Source organism: Loxodonta africana, chromosome X (assembly GCF_030014295.1).
Source record: "Loxodonta africana isolate mLoxAfr1 chromosome X, mLoxAfr1.hap2, whole genome shotgun sequence".
In the NCBI taxonomy this organism is placed as follows: Eukaryota; Metazoa; Chordata; class Mammalia; order Proboscidea; family Elephantidae; genus Loxodonta; species Loxodonta africana.
Window position 1 is genome coordinate 4,919,865 of NC_087369.1, and position 22,337 is coordinate 4,942,201.

A 22,337-nucleotide genomic window follows, 5' to 3' on the forward strand; every position below is an offset into this window, starting at 1 on the left:
TTTATTTGTTACAGTCAAAGACTTTCCGAAAGGTAAATTTTAGCTTGGACTGAGAAAGTAACAAACACTGGTGAGGACGACCCCATAGTGAAAATGAAACTTTCATAGGCACAAAGGATTTCTAATGACTCCTTCTTAGAGGTAGTACTGCTTTGTTACACACTGAGAAACTTTGTTCTTTTATCACTGACTTTCAGAAATTTGCTGTTTGAAATTATAGAATTAAGGATGAAACTCCCCCCTTTTGACAGAGTAGTCTTTCCACAGTGAGATCTTATATGTGATGTGAGATGTGATGAACAAGGATAGGCTTTCTCACGCTCCTTACATTCGTAAGTCCTCCACTATGAGTTTTTATATGTCTTACATTCATAAGGCCTGACACCAGTATGAGTTCTCATATGTGAAGCAATTACTGAAGAGTAATTAAAGGCTTTCCCACATTTCTGACATTCATAAGGTCTCTGTCCATTGTGAGTTCTGATATGTGTAGTAAGGGATGAAGCCTGACTATAGGCTTTCCCACATTCTGTACATTTATATGGCTTGTCTCCACTGTGAGTTCTTCTATGATTAGTGAGATGTGAGGAACACTTAAAGGCTTTTCCACATTCCTTACATTCATAAGGCCTTTCTGCACTGTGAATCCTTCTATGTACAATGAGGTTTGAGGATTGCCTAAAGACTTTCCCACATTCCTTACATTCATAAGGGCTCTCTCCACTGTGAGTTCTTATATGTGAAGTGAAGTTAGAAGAATATCTAAACGTTTTCCCACATTCCTTACATTCATAAGGCCTGACACCATTATGAGCTCTCCTATGTGAAGCCATCGCTGAAGAATAACTAAAGGCTTTCCCACATTCCTTGCATTGGTATGGCCTCTCGCCAGTATGAATTCTTCTATGTGTCATGAGGCCTGAGGACTGCCTAAAGACTTTCCCACACTGCTTACATTCATAAGGCTTCTCTCCACTGTGAATTTTTATATGTGTAGTGAGGGTTGAGAGCTGACGAAAGGCTTTCCCACATTCCTTACATTCATAAGGCCTCTGCCCATTGTGAGTTCTTATATGGTTAGTGAGGTTTCCTGAGTGACGAAAGGCTTTCCCACATTCCTCACATTCATAAGGCCTCTCTCCACTGTGAGTTCGCATATGCGAGGTGAGGTGTGAGGGCTCTCTAAAGGCTTTCCCACATTCCTTACATTCATATGGCCTCTCTCCAGTATGAATTCTTCTATGTGTCATGAGGACTGAGGACTTCCTAAAGGCTTTTCCACATTGCTTACATTCATAAGGCTTCTCTCCACTGTGAGTTCTTACATGTGAAGTGAAGTTAGAAGAATACTTAAATGTTTTCCTACATTCCTTACATTCATAAGGTCTGACACCAATATGAGTTCTCATATGTGAAGCAATTCCTGAAGAATAACTAAAGGCTTTCCCACATTTCTTACATTCATAAGGCCTCTGTCCGTTGTGAGTTCTTATATGTGTAATAAGGGATGAAGCCTGACTAAAGGCTTTCCCACATTCTGTACATTTATATGGCTTGTCTCCACGGTGAGTTCTTCTATCATTAGTGAGATGTGAGGAACACTTAAGGTCTTTTCCATATTCCTTACATTCATAAGGTCTTTCTCCACTGTGAATCCTTCTATGTACAGTGATTTTTGAGGATTGTCTAACGTCTTTCCCACAATCATTACATTCATAAGGCCTCTCTCCAGTGTGAGTTCCTAAATGTGCAGTGAGGGCTGAGGAAAAATTAAAGGCTTTCCTAAATTCCCTACATTCATAAGGCTTATCTCTGTTATACAAAGGGAGGGATAAAGGGTCACTAGAAGAACTTTCTTTACATTCACCCTTATGACCTCTCACATGTGTCCAAAAGGACGAGAAACTACAGAAATCTTTCCCATACTCATTACATTTATACTGATTGTCACTAATGAGTGTTGTCACAGGACTCTTAAGAGTTGAGATACAAATGAAATCCTTCCTACATACCTCACACTTATGGGGATTCTTCCCACTAAGAGATCTCATAGGAGTGGTACCACCACAGGCTTCTCTAAATGCCATAAACTGACAAGTATGGTGGTTATGTGATGAGGGATCCATAATGGCTTTTTCACAGTCAGAGCATTCAAAAGGATTTACTTCTGGAGGATTTCTTTTCTGCACGGTAAGATTTGGAATCCAGCTGAAGGGTTTCCCACACGGATTGTCTTCCTTACTTTCACGGAGGTTTTCCACTGTATGAATTCTGTTAAAAACAGGCAACATGTTGTTGGAAATCAATTATTTCCACTTCAACATTACCTAACAAAGCGAACATGCAGTTTATTGCTTGACTTCTCTCCTGTTTCATAGTTCAAATCATCTAGCAGAAATAATACAATAATTGTCACTGTTTTTCTAAAATATGAGGCTTTCTGATCATTGTGTTTAAGTGAAATATGTTTCAAATACTCAATGTCTGACACACATTTATGAAAAGATTGTGAAAATTCTCTGAACAAGTAAGTTTTCAGCAAAGTTTATACATACACAATATACGTACATATATATATATATTTATATATGCATAAGCACATATCAGGGCTTCAAACTGGTTTGTATTGCTTCAACAATTGCCAAAGTAAATAACGGCAGTGTTCGCGTTGGGTACCGGTTGCCCATCGAATTTCAACCTGTGTTGGGAACAAACCACAGAGCCCTGAACAAAGATGGCAGCCAATCTCACAGCTTTCAATGTGCATTGCTCCCCACAGTACTGTCGATAATCCGATCTGCATGAATTCGAAAAAGTTTCAGGAACCTGCTGCAGAACACTCAACAACAGGACTGTGACGAGCAACACACATTCAAAGCAGTGTAGTGGGACACCATCTTTGTGCAGGGCACTGCCAAGTGTTCTCTGCTCACGTCAAAATCCAACAGGCAACAAGTTTGGTGGCTATGCATCCTTCTTTATGTTTGCAATTACTGAACTGTCCTGAAACAGTTGGAAGCCTTGGTATAGACACATCAGCATATGAATGTGTATTTTAATGTCATCACAACTTAGGATTTTCTCCAGAAGCACCGTTTTCCCTTCTTTCAATGAAACTCACCTCAAACGTCTCTCTTGGTTTTTATGATCATCTTTATTACTGTGTGATTCAGAGATTTCTCCTAACATGGAGGACCAGGTGTTATTTTTTATGTATCCCACCATTATATCTTTGCAGGGTAACTTTTCTCCATCCTAAAGGTTTCCAAAGTCTGACCCAATAATTCAAGTTGAGGTTCACAATATGAAACAAATGGAAAGAAATTATTTGGGGAAAAAAGACCACTGTTAATAAAGACGTAGCCACATTTCACTGTTTCAGCACTTTAGCAATGGTTTAGAAGCAGTTTACTAGGACATACTTCTATGAACTTTTACAGTGACGGAGGCATGAACAAATTTAGTTAGAGCTAAGTAGAAATACACTGGACACGATATACATGTAACATTAAAAGAGGAAAAGGATCCGCATAACTGCAGCTGTGAAAGGATTGCTAAAGTGAGAAAAGGAAGCTCAGGTTTCTGTGAAGTTGTGTCTCTGGGAAAATATGTGTAGAGCTGACATGGTGCTCATGAAGAAACGCTTATCATGAGGGAAGACAGTGAAGAGTAATGAGGAGTTCCTTGACATTGAGGCAATACTTTGCTCTTCAGGGTCTCTGAAGATAGACAGGTGTGGGTTGATTTGCAGCAAAATAATCATGTGAAACTTGTAATGAACACACTAATACTCTACGCGGTCCCCAAATACAATACTCTCAGTGCCCCAAAGTGACCCCTAAAGCCAGTGCTTACATTTACAACACTTAAAGAGCCTCAAGGCTTTTAATCACAAGAGAAATGAAAGCTAAGTATAATACATACTGCTTTGTGTTCACGGAAAGCCAAGATACATGAGCTCTATGGGCCAAAGGACCATGCCTCCTTTATTTAATGATTTATTCTCATTCCTCAGCCCAAATTCTGCAGTAAACTTAATGAGTAAAATAGTTTTGTTCACTAAAGGAATAATAGAAAACCAAAAAAAAAAAAAAGGAATCTCGTCCTACCTACTGAGGCCAGGTTTCTGAAGGTTTCGATCATCACATCTCTGTAGAGTTTCCTCTGAGTAAGATCCAGCAAAGCCCACTCTTCCGAGGTAAAAACCACAGCCACGTCCTCAACAACGACTGAGTCCTAAAACATTGGCACATTCTGCATCAGCAAGGTACCATGGACTTCAGTGTGTACAAGAATGAAGGGTGAGGCTGACAGTCCTGGGGAACAGAGGATTCTTAGGGATTTGACACAAGGTTCTGTGTACTATCAAGGTGTATTCTAGGGTATGGCCATCAGCCTCGTCCCTTCACTAACTACATTCACTTCCTCACTGATTGCTTTCTGTCTCACAGACTTCCAGCACTGAAATTCTCTCTCTACATCTCGACTGTGACCAATTGCAGTCATATTCTCCTCTCTCTTTACTGTATGGAATGGTTAGAAAACATAGCAGACATTACAGAAATGCTCTCATTCAGATCTTCACTTCCTTGAGAACAAACAATTACCACTCCTTCCGTAAGCCCTACCAGAACACACTCAACAAAACATAAAGCACCGGGTGGAGACAGGATGATGTAGAGTAACTGGTAAACACTGCAGAAGGGCAGTTTTGCTTTTGTTTCTCACAACCATGGGAGGACCAGGGGCCAATTATCAACACACTAGCAACCCAAACACTGAGCTGGTCACATTTTCTTCAACTCTTAGAGATAAGTATGTGGCTCATTCAGGTCAGGAAACTCTCATTCAACAGAGAGCACCAAGGCCCAAGGTGGGAATGTAATAGGTCCACAAACACAGTCTAATGTTAGAGGATGACAAGGAGCAAAACCTCTGCAGAAACAACAACAGCACACCCTTGTGTTTGCTCAGTGAGAAAAGGTTACCATTTCCATCTGGGAACCCTGGTGGCTTAGTGGTTAAGTGCCACGGCTGCTAACCAAAGTCTCGGCAGTTCAAATCCGCCAGGCGCTCTTCGGAAAGTCTATGGGGCAGTGGTACTCTGTCCTATACGATCGCTAGGAGTTGGAATCAACTTGATGGCACTTGGTTTGGTTTTTGGTTGGGATGACTGTAAAACATGATGAACACAATCAGTGTCACCAAACTATACCTGTAAACACTGTTCAATGGACAAACATTTTGTTAGGTATAAATTCTACCACAAAAAAATTAATTTTATAAGTAAGCTGAAATGCAGATGGTTTACCACTTAAATTGCCCATGGAGCCTAGGAAATGACTTACACACCAGCCTCTAGGGGCTGTGCTTCAGAATTCTCTCACATTCGCAGCCCCTGGAAGGCACCTAACCATGACTACCTGAACCCTGACCACTGGAATCCCCTGGTCTGTAAGAGTGACCTTTTTGAAACAGCAGCAATCCGTTGGGTTCCTCGTGTCAAGAGGAGAGAAAAGGCTGCTAAAAGACACCCTGAGTGCTAAAACAGAGTAATTTTAGAGAAAGAAGACTCCTCTTGTCACGGAAATGGTGACGTGAGCAGCCTATGACATCTCTAATCCGTCCTGGTATGATGGGGTCACAACAACTTTGAACCAGAGCCCAAATCCAAAGGTCTCCTCCACTGCAGTGGGCGAGGTTATATATTTTAAACTCATCAAAAACCCTGATATTTATTATAGAATAATGATGAAATGTCCCATGTACTGAGCAACTGTGATTTTTCTTTCTTGACTCTTCTAAGCAGATATTATGTCAGACAGGTCATAGCTGAGTAAAGTTAGAGATGATCATTTAATCACATCCTCAGTGTTTCCCACATGGAACTCTGCTGAGCCAGGATCACAATGCAGGTCAATTTCTCTTTGAAGTCTAAATTGCTGACAACTCCATTTCTGTCCATATGCATACACTTTTGTTGTTATTTTTGCTCTTACCGTCCAATAACACCATAAAAAAAAAAAAGCCCAAACCCAGTCGATAAACTAAAGTACTGGAGGACACTAGGAAGAGGAGAAAAAGGTAAACCTTCTATTCAATTCATACAACCAGGACATACTTCTCCTGGCAAAGCCCTGTGTCTCAGAAAAGACTTCTTCCCTCCAGACCCTTAACTGTGGCCACATTCATTCATTAAAATTGATTCAGGTCCTACTGACACAGAGACTACTGCACATTGGCAAAGCAGATACAGCAGTGAACAAAACAAACACCCAGATGAACATGGATAGTAAATTCTTTGAGTGGGGACAGTAAATTTAAATACATAAACATGTATATATAACTATCATGTGGCAATGTGTTCTATAAAAGAATTCAGGTCTTTGAGAAGAAACCATTCTAGAAGGAGGAAACAGCCAGAGCACAGGTCAGAAGGTGTGAAGGTGTCTTGGATGTCTTAGGAAGAGCCAAAGGCCCACGTGGCTGGAGCCGAATGCAATGCAGAGGAAAAACCGTCTTAGGAATCTGGAGGGGTGATTGGGGTCAGTGGGCTTATCATGTTCGGGGGAACTCGTTGGCAACTGAAAAGAATCTGGCTTTTAATCTTAGTGAAATGCTGAGTAATTTTACACTTTTGAGCAGTGGAGGAAACTGGTATGATACCTCTCAATCCTTTAAAGACTCAAAGTGCTCCAGTGCCTAGGGGGACTCAAGACCACTGTTCAGAGACATGGGACAAGGATGGCTCTAGAGGGTCGGGGCTCAGCCTCCACAGCCAGAGCTGCTCCGTCTTCAGATTCAGGACAGAGGACTCTGTCATTCAACACAGAACACCAAGAACCGGGACGGGGGAAGGGGGGATATTAACACCGTGTGATGCTACCTCTGAGAGTCACATAAGGAAGGTGACACCAGGTATTCAAATCTTCAAATGCCATGTATGTAGGGATGAAGGGCCCAGAGACAGTGGAGCAAGGTATTAGGGTGCCTCCTAGGGCTCAGTTCCTCAGCCTCCTCTGTCACTGTCTTCTTCACTGAAACCACAGCCCCGCAGCACACGGCTGCTTCCCAACAATTCACATCCAGCCTCACCCACATAATGCTAAGGATAACCCAGTTCTGCGTGGAACTCACCATTTTCTTCTCCATCTTCGGGGCGTCTATGGAATGACGTCTCTGACCCCAAGAAGCCACTTCCAGGAAGAGGGACAGGACTGGAAGCAGAGGCCTGGGCAGTCTGGAGGCAGATGAATAATGCTTGGTCCACACACCAGTGACAGCAATTGAAATCCTTCCCTGTGATTGATGGATGTGCCAGATGGTCGCCTGAGGTCCCCAGCTGCCTGGACTGGACTAGTTCTCCCTGCACCACACCTGAGGCCTGAAATGGAAGAAGGATGGGGAAGAAACAGTGTGGAGGAAGCAGGGACTGACAGGCCTTTGGCCTCCTCCCAGGCTCAGGGCAATGCTCCACCCTGAGGGCCTTTACACTAAAGGCAGAACAGGCTCCAGCCCCCACAGCACACACCTGCATTCTTCAGGAAGCTCCACAGGCCTCTCCTTTCTGCAACAAGATCACACATGGAGGAATTTACCTCTCTCACAGCATGAGGAGCAAGCAGGCCTGGCCAGCGTGCAAAACTTGAACCTGATTTCCTCCAGGGACTTAGGGATTCAATGTTCAAGTTGTGGGCTTATCTATGTACCTTTGTTCCTGGTGTCAGATGTCACTGTTATCTGACATTAACATGGGTGAAATTTTAAAAACATACTTTTCATATATTGACAATGAACTCATCCTGGTTCATTTATTTTTAAGTTATGTGCTGTAAAAAACCTTCCACTGTGCTTTTCTAAAACTTTTTCATCTCTTTTATGACACTGTAATATCTGATCAGTATTTTTTCTGTTCCTTTGGAAGTAACTAACATTTCTTTCTGCCCGTTGACTTTTATGGTATTTTTCCCCCTTCATTTTCAAACCATGAGAACACCACTCACTAAGATTTTCAGAAATCTGGGGGGATTCCTGAACACTTTCTCTTTCTGATATTAACCAGATCAACAAATAAATCAGAAAACTTTTATGTTTTCACGAAGGACCCATCTCCTACCTCACTTCCTATTTCTTTTCACCCTGCTCCCTCTCCAGCTTGAGTCCTATTTCATTTCTTGCTCTCACTGTCATTGAATTCTCTGTTGCAAGATCTTTACACGAGTGTCTCCCCTCTACACGTTTTCCTTCTTTTTTATTTTCTGTAATACAGCTCTCTAATTTTAATTCCCATCATTATTTCTCGACTAGTATTTCCAGCATAAACCACGAGCTTGTTCAGTATGTGGAAAACTCAAGTCCCATCCCAGAATTTCTCAATCAAAATTTGCATTTCAACCAGATCCGGGGGTTATGCACATTGACATTCAACCGTGAGAAGCATTCAGTGATGTACAGGAATGAGCAGTCTATGAAGGGATGCCCTTTCATCCATCCACACCTCTATTAAATTACTGGCTATCCTCCTGATTCACAATCAATCTCCGCGTCTAGGCCTCCTCACAATGTTCCCTAACTTGTTCATAACAGGCTCCTGCCTGACACCGTTCAATCATCGTTGTCACTTCCAAATTCTATCTGTGGCATAGGAAATGCTCAGTGCCCATCAGTGGCTGTCCATGGGCCTTCCAAAAGCCCAGAGTATTCAGCACAGTTCTAAACGATCTGTTCTAACCCAGCTCACACAAACCTCACCACTCACTTGTTGTTTTCTCTGCTTTAATCATCTCTGACTTCCATCAATGAATGGATAATACTGGGTTCTCTGCTGTCTCAGGGATATACACATTTATTTTTCCCAACTGAAATACTCTTTCCACCCCCACCCATACAAAATGGTATCAGCTCTACACAACACTGTATGTAGCTAAAAAAAAAAACCCAGTTTTCTGAATCTTCACTGAAATAATTTCCCTTTTCAAGCAGTTGAACCTCACTCTCGGGTTAGGTCTTTTTAATACAGATATCACATATCCTTAGTTTTTCATTCTTTCTTTAAAACTGTCTCCCAAGCTAGATGATAAATCTATGGGCAGACACTCTGTATTTTGTCTTCTTGTTCCTTCTGGCCTTTGACACTGATCATTGAGGACACACACAGATTATTACCTGTTATATATAGTCTTCAGCAGCACTATCCAAGAGTACTTTATGTGAAGATAGACATGTTCTGTTTCTGTACAGTCCAATATGGTAGCCACTAGCCCCAGGTGCCTCTTCACCACAGAACATATGACTAGTGCAATGAAGGAACTCTACTTTTAGTTTTAATTACTTTTAATTGAAATAGCAATACCTGGCTAATGGGCATCACAGCTCAAGTGAACTCACCAGACCCTTAAGCAACCAACAGGGCAGAGAGGGCATGAAAGCTGCCAGCAGCACAATGCAGAGCTTCACAGTTTTGGGCTTGCTAAAAGTCTGTCACATAGGGAAATGGAACATTGCACTCAGTTTGCTTTTACTTGCATCATGAAGGTTAATGTCAACCTCAATTGGATTTACCTCATTCTGAAAACCTCAATGACATTTAAACATAGAAATGAGTGGGAATAACTGAGGGGAGAGGAGGGGCACTTTCTGCAGAGGTGACATTTGAAGTGAGAGAAGAATTATAGGAATTATTGAGTTCCTAGTGTTTAAAAGTTTTCCTCTAATCAGCAGAAATACTTGGTGTGAAGGCTGAAAGGCAGGGAAAATGTTGACATGTCTGAAAAGGTTTTTTCTAAAAAGATGTCAAGAGCCTATGAAATATGAGGGTGTTCTAAATTTAAGTCAGATGTGGAGGGTCTTGTCAGAGAGGGTAAAATATGTGGATTTTTTCTGGATGTGATTGAGAGTTGGCTTGGTTTACATTGTTGATATCTGCCTCTTGCTGCTGGGTGGAGACTGTAACTTCCTCTGAAAAGAGAAATAGGAGAAGAAAGTTCAGAGCTGCCTTCCTAAGGGAGCTCCCCTCTCACGGTAGCTTGGACTGTTTCCCTGAATGCAGTGAATGAATGAAGGCTGGTGCAGCTTACCGGCTGGGAAAGCCAGGTGAGAAGTAGATTTGTTCAGGTGAGACTTTAAAAGCTCTGTCTTGGACACGTTAGGTTTCAGAGCGTTACAGTCCTTAGTGTTCCAGGTGGGCTATGGGAAGGACTTGGTGTCTGAGTCCATTGGGACCCAGGAGCCTGAATCTCATCCTGTGGGCCGTCTTCTGCTGGCCACGAACAATCACACTGTGTCCTCTGAAACAGGCTGCATTCCCACTTCTGAAGCTGCAAGCTAAAGGAGAGGAAGAGCAGAGTGTTGGCACGGATGAGGCCTTTAGCAAATAATTAATGGTTCCTGGCACAGATTCTAACGTCTGACAGCAGACATTTGGTTACTGTACTAAGGGACTGGACGAGCTTGATGCAGACCAGGGGCTGGTAATTACAGTCAGCTTCTGGATGAAAAGCTTCTTTTTTTCTGCTTGACTTTCAAGGCTGTGTGAAGACTTCTCCTGAGTGAAGACATCCCTTATTTTAACTGAACCCCTGCTTACACTTGTACACGTTACAGTGAATTCTTTAGATCTTTGTAAACACCCAGGCGTATATGGAGGAAGCATGTGAACCTGCCTTTGTGGTAACTCAGAAAAACGCCAACATGGAACTTCATGTGGTTTAACCTGTTTCGTTGAATAAGAAATTAAATGACTACCGTGTGTGCATGTGAGAGAGAGAGAGAGAGAAAAGAAACTAATAAAATGAAGAAAGCTTTCTTCCCTGGAAAAGAAAAAAAAAAAAAAAGCTGATATTGTCATGGTATCTGAGGAGCATTTCTTAGATTCTCACCGAGGAAAACTCAGTAGTTTTGAATGAAGGCTTGAATTTGACATGAAGTAACATGACAACGGTCATGTCTCCAAACGAAAGTCCAATCCAGAATGGGACTACTCCTAGAAAATCTATCTCTAGAGAAGGAAAATAGAAGGCACCACATTATTCAACACCATGTTGAGATTAAAAGTGCTGTTTAATAATTGGCTTTACTGTACGCAGTTTTAAAGTTTTTGACTCATACACTATTTTTACAATTTAAAAAAAGAAGCACCTTTCTTTTCTCCACACACTAGCTTTCAACAATGGATTCTGAGCTACAATAGCAAAAAGCTCAAGGAATAAAAGACAAAACAGATCAATTAAGACTCTCAACAAAGGGAAGAGACAATCTACAGAATGGGAGAAAGTACACTGAAATCTGTGAGAGCTGGAATTTGACAGGATTGCCTTCTTTTTCTGGGTCTTGCAATTTTTCCGCCTTTTACACAGCGCAGCCTTGCCACTTTTTCGTCACTTCTTTAATGGAAAATATTTGAGTTTTCCTACTCTGACAGGTTTCCACCTTAGAGGTTCCAGCTTTCGCAGGTTTCACTGCATTTGGGAATCATACATGCCATAAGGGTTTAGTATCCAGGACAGAGAAAGACCTCCTAAGTGTCAGCAACAACTGTAAAATTGGGCAAAAAACTGAAGGAGACATTTCACCAAAGATGATAAGCAAATGGTCAATAAACACATGAAAAGATGATGAATGCCCTTGTCATTAGGGAAATGCAAACCCAAACCACAAGACACACCACCTCATCCCTAGGAGGATGGCTACTATCAGAAACAACAGAGTTGGGGAGAATATGAAGAAATTGCCGGAGGGTTGCAAAATGGTTCAGCCTCTGTGGAAAAGTGTGCCTGTTTTTCAAAATGTTAAACATACGAATAGCCTATGACCCAGAAATTTCCACTTATAGGAGTGCAGATGGTGCAAATGGTTAAGTACCCGCTTGCTAACCAAAAGACTGACGGTACGAATAACAACAAAAAGAGCAGATGTTGAGGCTGCTGATGAACAACCATATACCTCATGGGACGTGGTTCCTTGCTTTGGAGGTTGAGGTTACGCTTTCATGGGACATCGCAGTTAACTGGCCTAATAACGTGTTGAGTGATTTAACCTCCTAGTTCACTGTGTGGTGCCTGGGGTCTTACAAGCTGCCATCCAAGGCACAAAAGTTGGTCTGTATTCACCTGGAACAACCGAGGAAAAAGTTGAGTCAGGAAAAGGAGGAGGATAAGGAATGTGTGGTAACTGCCTCCAGGAACAGCTGCCTCATTGGCCATGAGAGTAGAAGAACAGGAGAGTGCCTGGCTGCCATTACGGAATATCTTCATCGAAACTTCTAGAGCAGAATCCTGATCTAAAGAGGGAAAATGCACAACAGAATTTCAAATTCTTATGGACTCCAGGCCTCCTGGAGCCATGAAGGTTGGATGAACCCCTGAAGCTATTGCCCTGCGATCATCTTTAAACCTTAAACCAAAAATATCCATTAGAGTCTTCTTAAAATCGAACAATAGTTTAGCTTAACTAGTAAACAATGAGCCTTGAACATTCTGCTCTTTAGAAAACTGTCTGTGTGGGATCAAACTGACAACAGCAACTCGAAAGAGCTGACAGGAACCCTAGGGAGCACTGAGTTTACGTTAAGGGGAGAACAACTCAGAAAAATTCAGTGAGAATAGTTGTGTGACTGGACGAAAGTAATCAATGTCAGTAAACAGTACCTGTAGAAAATGTTGAATTAGTGTATGTTTTGCTGTGTATATTCTCCACAACAAAATTATAAAATTATATAATTAAAGAAAAAAAAAGTTGGCACTTTACACCCACCCAAGCGCCTCTGTGGCAAAGACGCCATGATTTGCTTTCGTTAAAATTACAGGAAAAAAAACCCTACACTACATCTCTACTCTGTCACGTGGTCTCACCATGAGTCTAAAATTACCTCAATGATACCTAACAAGTAGATACACAAAAGGCTTGAAAGTAGGGATGCAAACAGCTATTTTTACACCAATGTTCAAACACCACTATTCAAAATAGCAAAAAAGTGTAAGAAAAACCAAATGTCCATCAACAGATGCATGGATTAAAAGAATAGAATTTTATTCGGCCATAAAAAGAGATTAAGTTCTCATAAATGTTACGCTATGGATGAACCTTGAAAACACTATGCTAAGTTAAACAAGTCAGACACAAAAGTATAAATCTTGTACAATCTCACTTAAGTATCTGTAATAGGCAAGTATATAGAGACCAAATCGTTACTAGGGGAAGATGGGAGAGAGGAGGGGAGTTAATGCTTAGGCGACACCGACTTTCTTCTAATGGTGATGGAAAATCTTGGAAATTGATAGAGGTGATAGTTGCACAACATGGTGAAAGCAATTCACGTTGAATTCTGCATGTAAAAATGGTTGAAAAAGGAAAAAGTCTTGTTATATATATATTACCACACACACACACACACACACACTCAGAGAGATACCATGAAATGACACTATTAAAAAGAAAGAAAGAAATTTAGTTTCTTGGTTCGAATGTAAGTGAAAGACAGAGCCTTAGATACTGTCAGGATGTAGAGAGGAAAACTGGTATTTCTAAGATTTCACACCAACCTCAGGCTGTACTAACCTAAAGAAATAAAATCACATTTCAAGAACTGCAGTGTGTAAAGAATTGGGTTTTTAAGGTAATTAGATCTAGATCACCTTGTTAATATGTGAAAAAAAGACTCCTTCCATACTAATAAATGAATATATATGTACACACAAAACACGAACTATACTTAATAGCAACTTTAAAAAAGATTAAGCACTGGCACTCTCAATAATTTCTCCAACAGGACACTGAAATACAGACACTTGAAATTTGCTTCATAGGGTTTTCAGCGCTGTGACCTTTCAGGAGCAGATAGACAGGCCTGTCTTTCAAGGCACATCTGGGTGACTTCAATCCACCAACCTTTCCGCTAATAATCTGAACCTTTTCCGCCACCCAGGGCCGCCCTACTTAGACTCTTTCACTGTGTGAAATAATTATTATACAAGATAAGGGACCTTTTCAACACTGCAGTGTCGCTGACCCTCTAAGATCTGAAGTATATGCGTTAGTGGCGTTACACGGGCCTCCCACCTTCCCTTCATTCCTAATTTTCGCCGCTCTGACTCTAGGAATACGCAGGGTTTGTGCTCCAAGAAGCCATCGACTTTTAAGGACTGTGCTTCTTTGGTAGCAGAAACTGTGGTTCTGAAACAGGCTGTCAGCCATACTGAAAACCCCAGTCAACACCCCTCCCCCCTCCCCCCTTTGTCCTGCTAACCTCAAGCTTGTTTTGAGCAGGAAGTTCCAGCAGGTAGTGGCTGGGTCCATTGACTAGCCCTAGTTACACCTTGAAGCATGCACAGATTGAAATCACATCCTTCACCTGACCCTCTCCCCACCCCAAAATAGGCAGGGGAGGGCTAAAGGCAGGAGATTCCAGGTTCCCAACCCAACCCCTGAGGCCACTGGAAACAAAAAGTTCCCCGACTCCCCTAGTCAGCCAGCACGTGGCCATAAGGTCACTAGACCCCAGGTGCTCCTTGTATGTGCAGACAATAAACTTGCCACTTTCTGTTGCCCTTGCAGTCAGTGTCCATCTTATTTCAATCGGCTAATAAGACAGGGCAAGAACCCGAGTGGTTAGGTTACAGTTCAATTCCCAGTACCCAATCTAGCACAGACTACACACCCAGGGTGTGTCATCTCTATAAATCGTTCGTCGCCTGCATTAAGACCGTTCAGCAACATCACATTTTATATCGGACCAACTACGACTGGCTGTATGGTTTCTCACACAATCGTGATGAAAATTTCTGCCTTAACGCCCAAGAAATTCCTCGAAAGGTGCCTGTATTAAATGTTTTCCTCCTGAAACTGGGATAAACATGCTCCTAAATGCACGTACTATTTCCAAGCCATGTTTGTTGATTGTTCATCAGTCCTAAATACATATACCCATTAAAGGAGGAGGTTATAATCCTCGCCACAATCTTCATTTCCCCAGGACCACTAATACTCAACAAAAGTCCTGCCTGATGAAGGACAGAAAAGAAAGAGGAGCCGTTTCAGGCAGGGAGACTGTGATCACTATGCCCCTTGAAGTAACAACAGATTTGCATTTGAGTTCAGACACTAACACTGAGTAGATATTTGTCTACGGGCGAGGTATTAAATTTCTCCGAGATTATTCGACTTCTGTAAAACGTTACAAATTGTCGCTCCCTGGCAGTGGTGTTTGGAGGCTCAAAGAAGGTCCCTTAGACGAAGTCCTCGACCCCGTGCCCAGCCCTCCAGAAACAGCTCAGTAAAAGGTAAATATACGCAGGGGCCAGCAGTGACTGAGGGCTGAGGAGCAGCTCAAGGTAACCGCGCATCTGTGTGTCCACAACACGTGGGGACGCGCCATTAGACGCCGGGAGCGACCCGAGACCCCAGGAGGAAAGGCACCCTGCATGTCTCCGTGTTCCTTAGCAGCACAGGTCTGGGCGGCTCCCACCATCTCACCTGTCCACGCACCGACACACACAGGGAGCGACCCCGGCGCCCGGGAGGCCCGGGACCCTCCATGTCTCCCAGTTTCCTAAACGGCACAGGTCTGAGCGGCTCCCACCAACTCATCTGTCCACGCACCGACACATACAGGGAGCGACCAAGGTGCCCGGGAGACTCGGGACCGTGCATATCTCCCCGCCCCTGAGCAGCACAAGTCTGAGCGGCTCCCACCACCTCACCTGTCCACGCACCGACACACACAGGGAGGGACCCCGGCGCCCGGGAGGCCCGGGACCCTCCATGTCTCCCAGCTCCCTGAACAGCACAGGTCTGAGCGGCTCCCACCACCTCACCTGTCCACGCACCGACACACACAGGGAGGGACCCCGGCGCCCGGGAGGACCCGGACCCCACAAGTCTCCAAGCTCCCTGAGCAGCAGACGTCTGCGCGGCTCCCATGCCGCCCACCACCTCACCTGGCCACGCACCGACATACACAGGGAGTGACCCAGGCGCCCGGGAGACCTGGGACCCTGCTTGTTTCCCGGCTCCCTCAGCAGCACTGGGGTGCGCTGGTGCCCACCACCTCACCTGTCCACGCACCGACACACACAGGGAGCGACCCAGGTGCCCGGGAGACCCGGGACCATGCATGTCTCCCCGCCCCCTGAGCAGCACAGGTCTGAGCGGCTCCCACCACCTCACCTGTCCACGCACCGACACACACAGGAAGCGACCCAGGTGCCCGGAAGACTCGGGACAATGCATGTCTCCCCGCCCCCTGAGCAGCACAGGTCTGAGCGGCTCCCACCACCTCACCTGTCCACGCACCGACACACACAGGGAGCGACCCCGGCGCCCGGGAGGCCCGGGACCCCGCAAGTCTCCCAGCTCCCTCAGCAGCACTGGGGTGCGCTGGTGCCCACCACCTCACCTGTCCACGCACCGACACACACAGGCCTCCAGGAAGCAGTTGCTGTCACACGCCGGAGGAGCCGGACGGACGCCGACCAAGGAGGCACACTTCCGCTTCCGGTGAGCAGGAGAAGCAGCACAAGTCCAATAGGAACACAGAAACTAGTCATTAATCTCATTCATTGGGCATACGGGAAAACGTAAAACAAAATAACGAAAATATTCATGAATTTATCAAGCAAAGCAGGTAATATGGCCAGGTAGCATTCAAACCAAGAAAGCATTGAGCATTGAATATTTGTAATTTATTTGTCTAATAGAGCACACACGAGTAGGAAAAAAATAAGCATACAAAATCACAGCTGATCTTAGGTACAATCAGGTAGGTTCCAACTCATAGTGACCATACGTACAAGAGAACCAAACACTGTCCGGTCCTGCACCATCTTCACAACCATTGCTATTCTTGATCCCATCATTGCAGCCACTGTGTCAATCCACCTCATTTAAGGTCTTCCTCTCTTTCGTCTACTTTAACAAGCATGATGTCCTTCTCCAGGGACTTGTCCCTCCTGATAATGGCCAAAGTACGTCAGACGAATTCTCGCCATCCTCGCTTCTAAGTAGCATTCTGGTTGTACTTCTTCCAAGACAGATTCCTTCGTTTTTCTGGCAGTCCATACTATATTGAATATTCTTCACCAACACGGCAACTCAAAGGCATCAGTTCTTGAGTCTTCCTTATTCATTTCCAGCTTTTCTATGCATATGAGGTGACTGAAAATACTGTTGGTTGGGTCAGGTGCACCTTATTTCTCAAAGTGATATTTCTGCTTTTAACAGTTTAAACTGGTCTTTTACAATAGTTTTGCCCAATTCATCATTTGATTTCTTGACTGCTGCTTCCATGGGTAAAAGTTTCTGTAAAAAATAGCTCTAAGAAACTCAATAGGAGGATGCTCTTTAGTAGCAATTACAGAGGGGCAAATCAAAACCATAGACATACTATTTCACTTTCACTAGGATAGCCAAATTAAAAAAATCAAGAAAAATAACAAGTTAGGAGGTAGGGAAATTGGAAACACCTATTGCTAGTTGGAATGCAAAATGGTAAAGCCCTCCAGCAAAACTGTAGTGGTTCCTCAAAAACTAAAAATAGAACTCCCATGTGACCAAGCAACTCCACTCCTACTTACATAACCAAAAGACTTGCAAGCAAAGGCTCAGAGACTTGTACATCCATGTTCACTGCAGCACTGTTCACAATAGCCAAAAAGTAGAAACAACATAAATGCCCATCTACATTTGAACGGATAAACAAAATGTAGAAGAAATGAACTATCAGTACACATGCTACAATACGGATGGAGCTGCAAGACATTCTGCTGAGTGAAATAAGTCAATCGCAGAAGGACAAATACTGTACGACTTGACTGATGTAAAAATGCAAACCCAAATCCACCGCCATCCAGTCGATTCTGACTCATGGGCAATCCTATAGGACAGAATAGAACTGCCCTATAGGGCTCTAAAGCTGTAATATTTACGGAAGCAGACCGTTACATCTTTCTCCTGTGGAGTGACTGGTGAGTTCAAACCGCCAACCTTTCAATTAGCAGTCGAGTGCTTAACCACTCCGATACCAGGGCTCCGTAAAAAGACAAGAAAAGCAAATGTGTGGAGAAGAAATTTCATTAGTGGTTATTGAGGTGAGAGGGAAAGGAAAACGAAAATGAGATGGGGTTAAAGGTGATAGAAATACTACATTGATTAAGGGCAGTGTTGCATGGCCGATTATTCTAATAACTACCGATAAGTTGGAACCTGTAAAAATTTGAATTAGCAAAATTTGTGTAATATATTCACAACACTAACAACAACAACAAAAGTTCTTGCTGAGGCTGCTTAAATCTCATGAGATTTGGAGGTTTATGACCATGGATTCATGAGACATCCCAGTTAATTGGCGTAATGACACGTTTGGTGCTTCTGTTCTACCTTCTAGTTTGTTGTGTAGTGCCAGGTGTCTTAAAAGCTTACAAGCTGCCATCCAAGATACACAGGTGGACTCTGTTCACCTGGAGCAACAGAAGACGGAGAGTCAAGATAGGAGGAAGATATGGAATACGTGGCTAATTGGCTCCATGAACAACTGCCTTCTTTGCCATGTGATCAGAAGAACTGGATTGTGCCTGGCTACAATTACTGAACGTTTTGATCAAAGATTTTATAAAAAGAATTCTGATGAAAAGGGGGAAAATGTAGGACAGAATTTAAAAAACTCATGAACTCCAGACTTCCTGGAGCCATGAGCGTTGGATAAACCCCTGAAACTCTTCCCCTGGGATAGTCTTTAAACCTTAAACCAGTAAGAATTCCCTGAAGTCTTCTTAAAACCAAACGATGTTTAGCTTAACTACTGAAAAATGTCTGCATTGAACATTATAACCTTTTAAAAACTGTAAGGTATCAAATTGACAGCAACAACTCCAAAGATTGGACAGGAATCTCAGGAGTCAGTGAATTTATGTAAATAGGGGAAGAACAGCTTAGAAAAGGATGGTGAGAATGGTTGCACACCTTGAAGAATATCATCTGTCACTAAATTGTACATATGGAAACTGCTGAATTGGTGTATCGTTTGCTGTGCATATTCCCAACAAAAACAAAAACTTTAGAAAAAAAATTTTAGATTCAACAAAAGATATATAACAAAGACTGTTGAAAAGATTTATTGAATGTGTAATGAGTTACATGAAATGTGTTGTCAAATCAGAAGTGTCAAATTTTCTTTGGGTTAAAAATTTATGTGTCAGCGTGCCTGATACTAGACAACAAGCACATGATACTGTCGTAATTTTATTTTTTAATTAGTCATTATTTCTTTTGAATCTAGCATCATCTGAGGCAATGCCTTTAATGGGGAATTCCCATCATTTACCTATGGGTTTTTTTTTTTTTATTTCTATTAAGATGTTTAGAGACTTAATCCAAAACACCAAAACCAAACCTATTACTGTGCAGTCAATTTTGAGTAGAACTACCCCATAGGGTTTCCAAGGAGTGGCTGGCGGGTTTGAACCAACTAACCTTTGGTTTAGCAGCAGAGCTGATAACAACTGTGCACCAGGGCTCCAAAAACTTGATGACCTTGTTATAGCTGGGGTATCCTGTATTTTTACGGAAATAACGAGGGCCTTCTGTTTTTCTTTGCCAACTGCACTTTCCCCCCACAAGGCATTTTCAAAAATGCCGCAATGCCAATTTTTTTCATGTTGCTGTAATAAAAACTAGCATACGGCGCTTAGCAAAATACTTCATGGGAAAAGGCACGGTTGCAAAACAAAAGTAGAAGGTACACATTGTTTCTGTAAAAATATGGTATCCTGACTATATAGTATTACATCTCAAGATTACTATGTGTTATATCCAAAGTTCTTTGAAGATAAGGTTAGTTATTGTTCAGAATTTTTTTTCCTAAATATTTTAAAATTGACTTCATTTGACTTTGCATTATTTCGTAATTAATTTCCATCAGACCTTTCACTTTTAAGAATTATTATAAGTTAATCATGAGCTTTTAAAGTTCTGTCATTTGCATATAAGTTTTTGTTTTGCTGCCGCACTGAAAATGCTTGATCAAAATAGTCCAACAAAAGATGGACTACATTGGACGTATGAAAAAGGTGTGATATTTTGAAGATGGAATACACTAGGCTGAATTAAGATTTCCAGAACTCTCGTGTAGAAGTTGATGGGTATACAGACTGCTGCTGATCCAGGATTATGTAGAACTGAAAGTAACTACACAGGACTGACTGGACTAAAAGGTTACTATGATTACGGTTACAAGATCAGAGTCAAGCTTCGGAACAAAAGAGGACAGAGGAACATCATAAATTTAATGGTCTGTGAGGCCAGCTCTCAAATCAAGCTTCTACCCTTAAACAACATAAGAGAAAACAAATAGGGATTCCAGTTTCTTAAAAGGTATACAGCAATTCATTGGTAAGATCAAGTCAATTCCACAAAAACACAGGCTTTAGATAAAACTGATTAACTTGCCAGAGTCTCACATGGAGGTATATCAGACCCTCTGACAAAACCTGGTCACCAAAAAAGTGCCCCACAGAGGAAAATAGACAATGCAAATGGGAACTCATTTTCCCAAAGTGATCACTGAAATTCCGAAATTCTACTAAAGTCAGCTTATAGCGTTTTGGAACATGAACCCCAAACCAGTGTCCCAGTAGAGGGAGCCCCAGTCTCACCTGTTGTCTTACTCATCTAGTGCTGTTATATCCGAAATACCCCAAGTGGATGGCTTTAACAGCTCTTTTCATCACTTTCTTCTGAGTGCTCACCAGAATTATCTTTGATGTCCAGAATTCCACCAACACTCTCTTCAAGGCAATCTACGCTTCTACTCTTAGGCACTTTAAAACTCGTCCAGCCTCTATCCATTCCCAGTTGAAAAACAGCTTCCACATATTAGGTATCTGTCAAAGCAGCACACCACCACCCCACTCCTACTGCCAAATTCTTAGTTACCTAGTGCTGCTATAACAGGAATACCACAGGTGGATGGCTTTAATAAACAGGAATTTGTTCTCTCACTGTCTAGAATACTGCGAGTCCAAATTAAGGGTGCCATCTCCGAGGGAAGGCTTTCTCTCTTTTGGCTCTTGGGGAAAGTCCTTGTCATCAGTCTTCACCTGGTTAAGGAGCTTCTCTGCACAGGTTTGCAAGACAATTTTTTCTGACAATGTACAGGTTAGGTACACTGTTTGTATCCAGGGACCCTGGGGAAAAGCTGACAACATTCTTTCTTAGCTTGGTTACAAAGAGAAACATTTCTTTAGATACCACATTAAGCCTGTACGAAAATTAACTGTTGTTATGTAAAAGCGGAAATAACAAAATGGAGTTACAAGGCCTAAGCTCGAACTAGCCTTTTCAGATACACCAAACGCTTCCATTTTGAAAGCTCTTACACAGAGGGAAAGGAAAATCAAAGAAGTATCCACATTGTTAGATTACGTGTCTATCATGGCACAGAGATTTGGATTACTGACCTGTTAACGTCGAGTGGATTACAACTCATAAGGACTCTATAAGACAGAATAGGATTGTCCCATAGCTTTTCCAAGGCTGTAATTTTTACAGAAGCAGACTGCCACATCTTCCTTCCGCAGAGCAGCTGGTGGGTTTCAAACGCCTATCTTCCATTAGCAGTTGAACACTTAGCCACTGTGCTAACAGGGCTCCTTTTTCATTACGAAAAAATGAAAATAAACACATTTAGATATCCGTGGATCAAATTCTACTCCACCAAAACTACGATTTAGAGGCTTCCTGACATAAACAACTTGGTTATTTAACTAAAAATGAGAGGTGGCAAACTACAGAATGTGTATCTTTTCATGATTCGAGAGCCAACTCACATGATAAGGAAAACAGTTAATGAGCTGTTGTAGACGGAAGAAACGAGAATTCTCTGCCTAAACTTCTGTGTTGCACATGCCTTCTTTTACCTGTTAGTTTTTAACTCCCAGCGGATCAACAGTTCTATCCAAGGACTTGTCTGACTTGGACATGCCCACCCAACCTCACGTCTTGGCGATTCTTGGAATTTGGGATTTTAGAGATGTAAAGACCCCACATCCAGCCTAGTCTCTTATCCAGGTGGGTGAGGGGTAGAATGCAGATTCAAAGGCCCTCAAGATCTCAGCATAGCAAGGTTATATAAATTTTTGTATGAGCGACTTATCTGATTTGTAAACTGTTACTTAAAGCACAATAAAAATAAAAAATGATGAAGAAGGAAATGGTTTGTGAGACATATTTACAACAATCAAAAAAGGGATGCTGAATCTGCTGAAATCTCATCAGATTTGATTTCTTGGGTTGGGCGTTTAGGATCATGTTTTCATGGCATATTCTGATTAATTGGCCTAATAACATGC

At 42.4% G+C, this 22,337-nt stretch overlaps 1 protein-coding gene across 1 annotated transcript; it reads right to left on the reverse strand.

The window, feature by feature from the left end:
• Window positions 1-221: 221 nt before the first annotated feature.
• On the reverse strand, window positions 222-15,915 carry LOC135228872 (zinc finger protein 883-like). The gene is made up of 5 exons (XM_064278017.1): window positions 15,469-15,915; window positions 9,388-9,477; window positions 4,110-4,236; window positions 2,328-2,388; window positions 222-1,812 (listed from the first exon to the last, which is right to left on the reverse strand). The coding sequence occupies exons 1-5, from the start codon at window positions 15,913-15,915 to the stop codon at window positions 345-347; spliced, it is 2,193 nt and encodes a 730-aa protein (XP_064134087.1). The 3' UTR covers window positions 222-344.
• Window positions 15,916-22,337: the final 6,422 nt, after the last annotated feature.

Bases quoted from the DNA above. Each gene is read 5' to 3' on its own strand.
- LOC135228872 (XM_064278017.1), bottom strand. From the start codon at position 15,915: ATGGGAGCCGCGCAGACGTCTGCTGCTCAGGGAGCTTGGAGACTTGTG. The intron at 4,237-9,387 runs GTGAGTTCACTT...CCAATGTTTTAG, and splicing joins GTTGGTTGCTTAAGGGTCTG to GACTCAGTCGTTGTTGAGGA. The intron at 1,813-2,327 runs GTAATGTTGAAG...TTTGTATAACAG, and splicing joins CTGCATGTTCGCTTTGTTAG to AGATAAGCCTTATGAATGTA.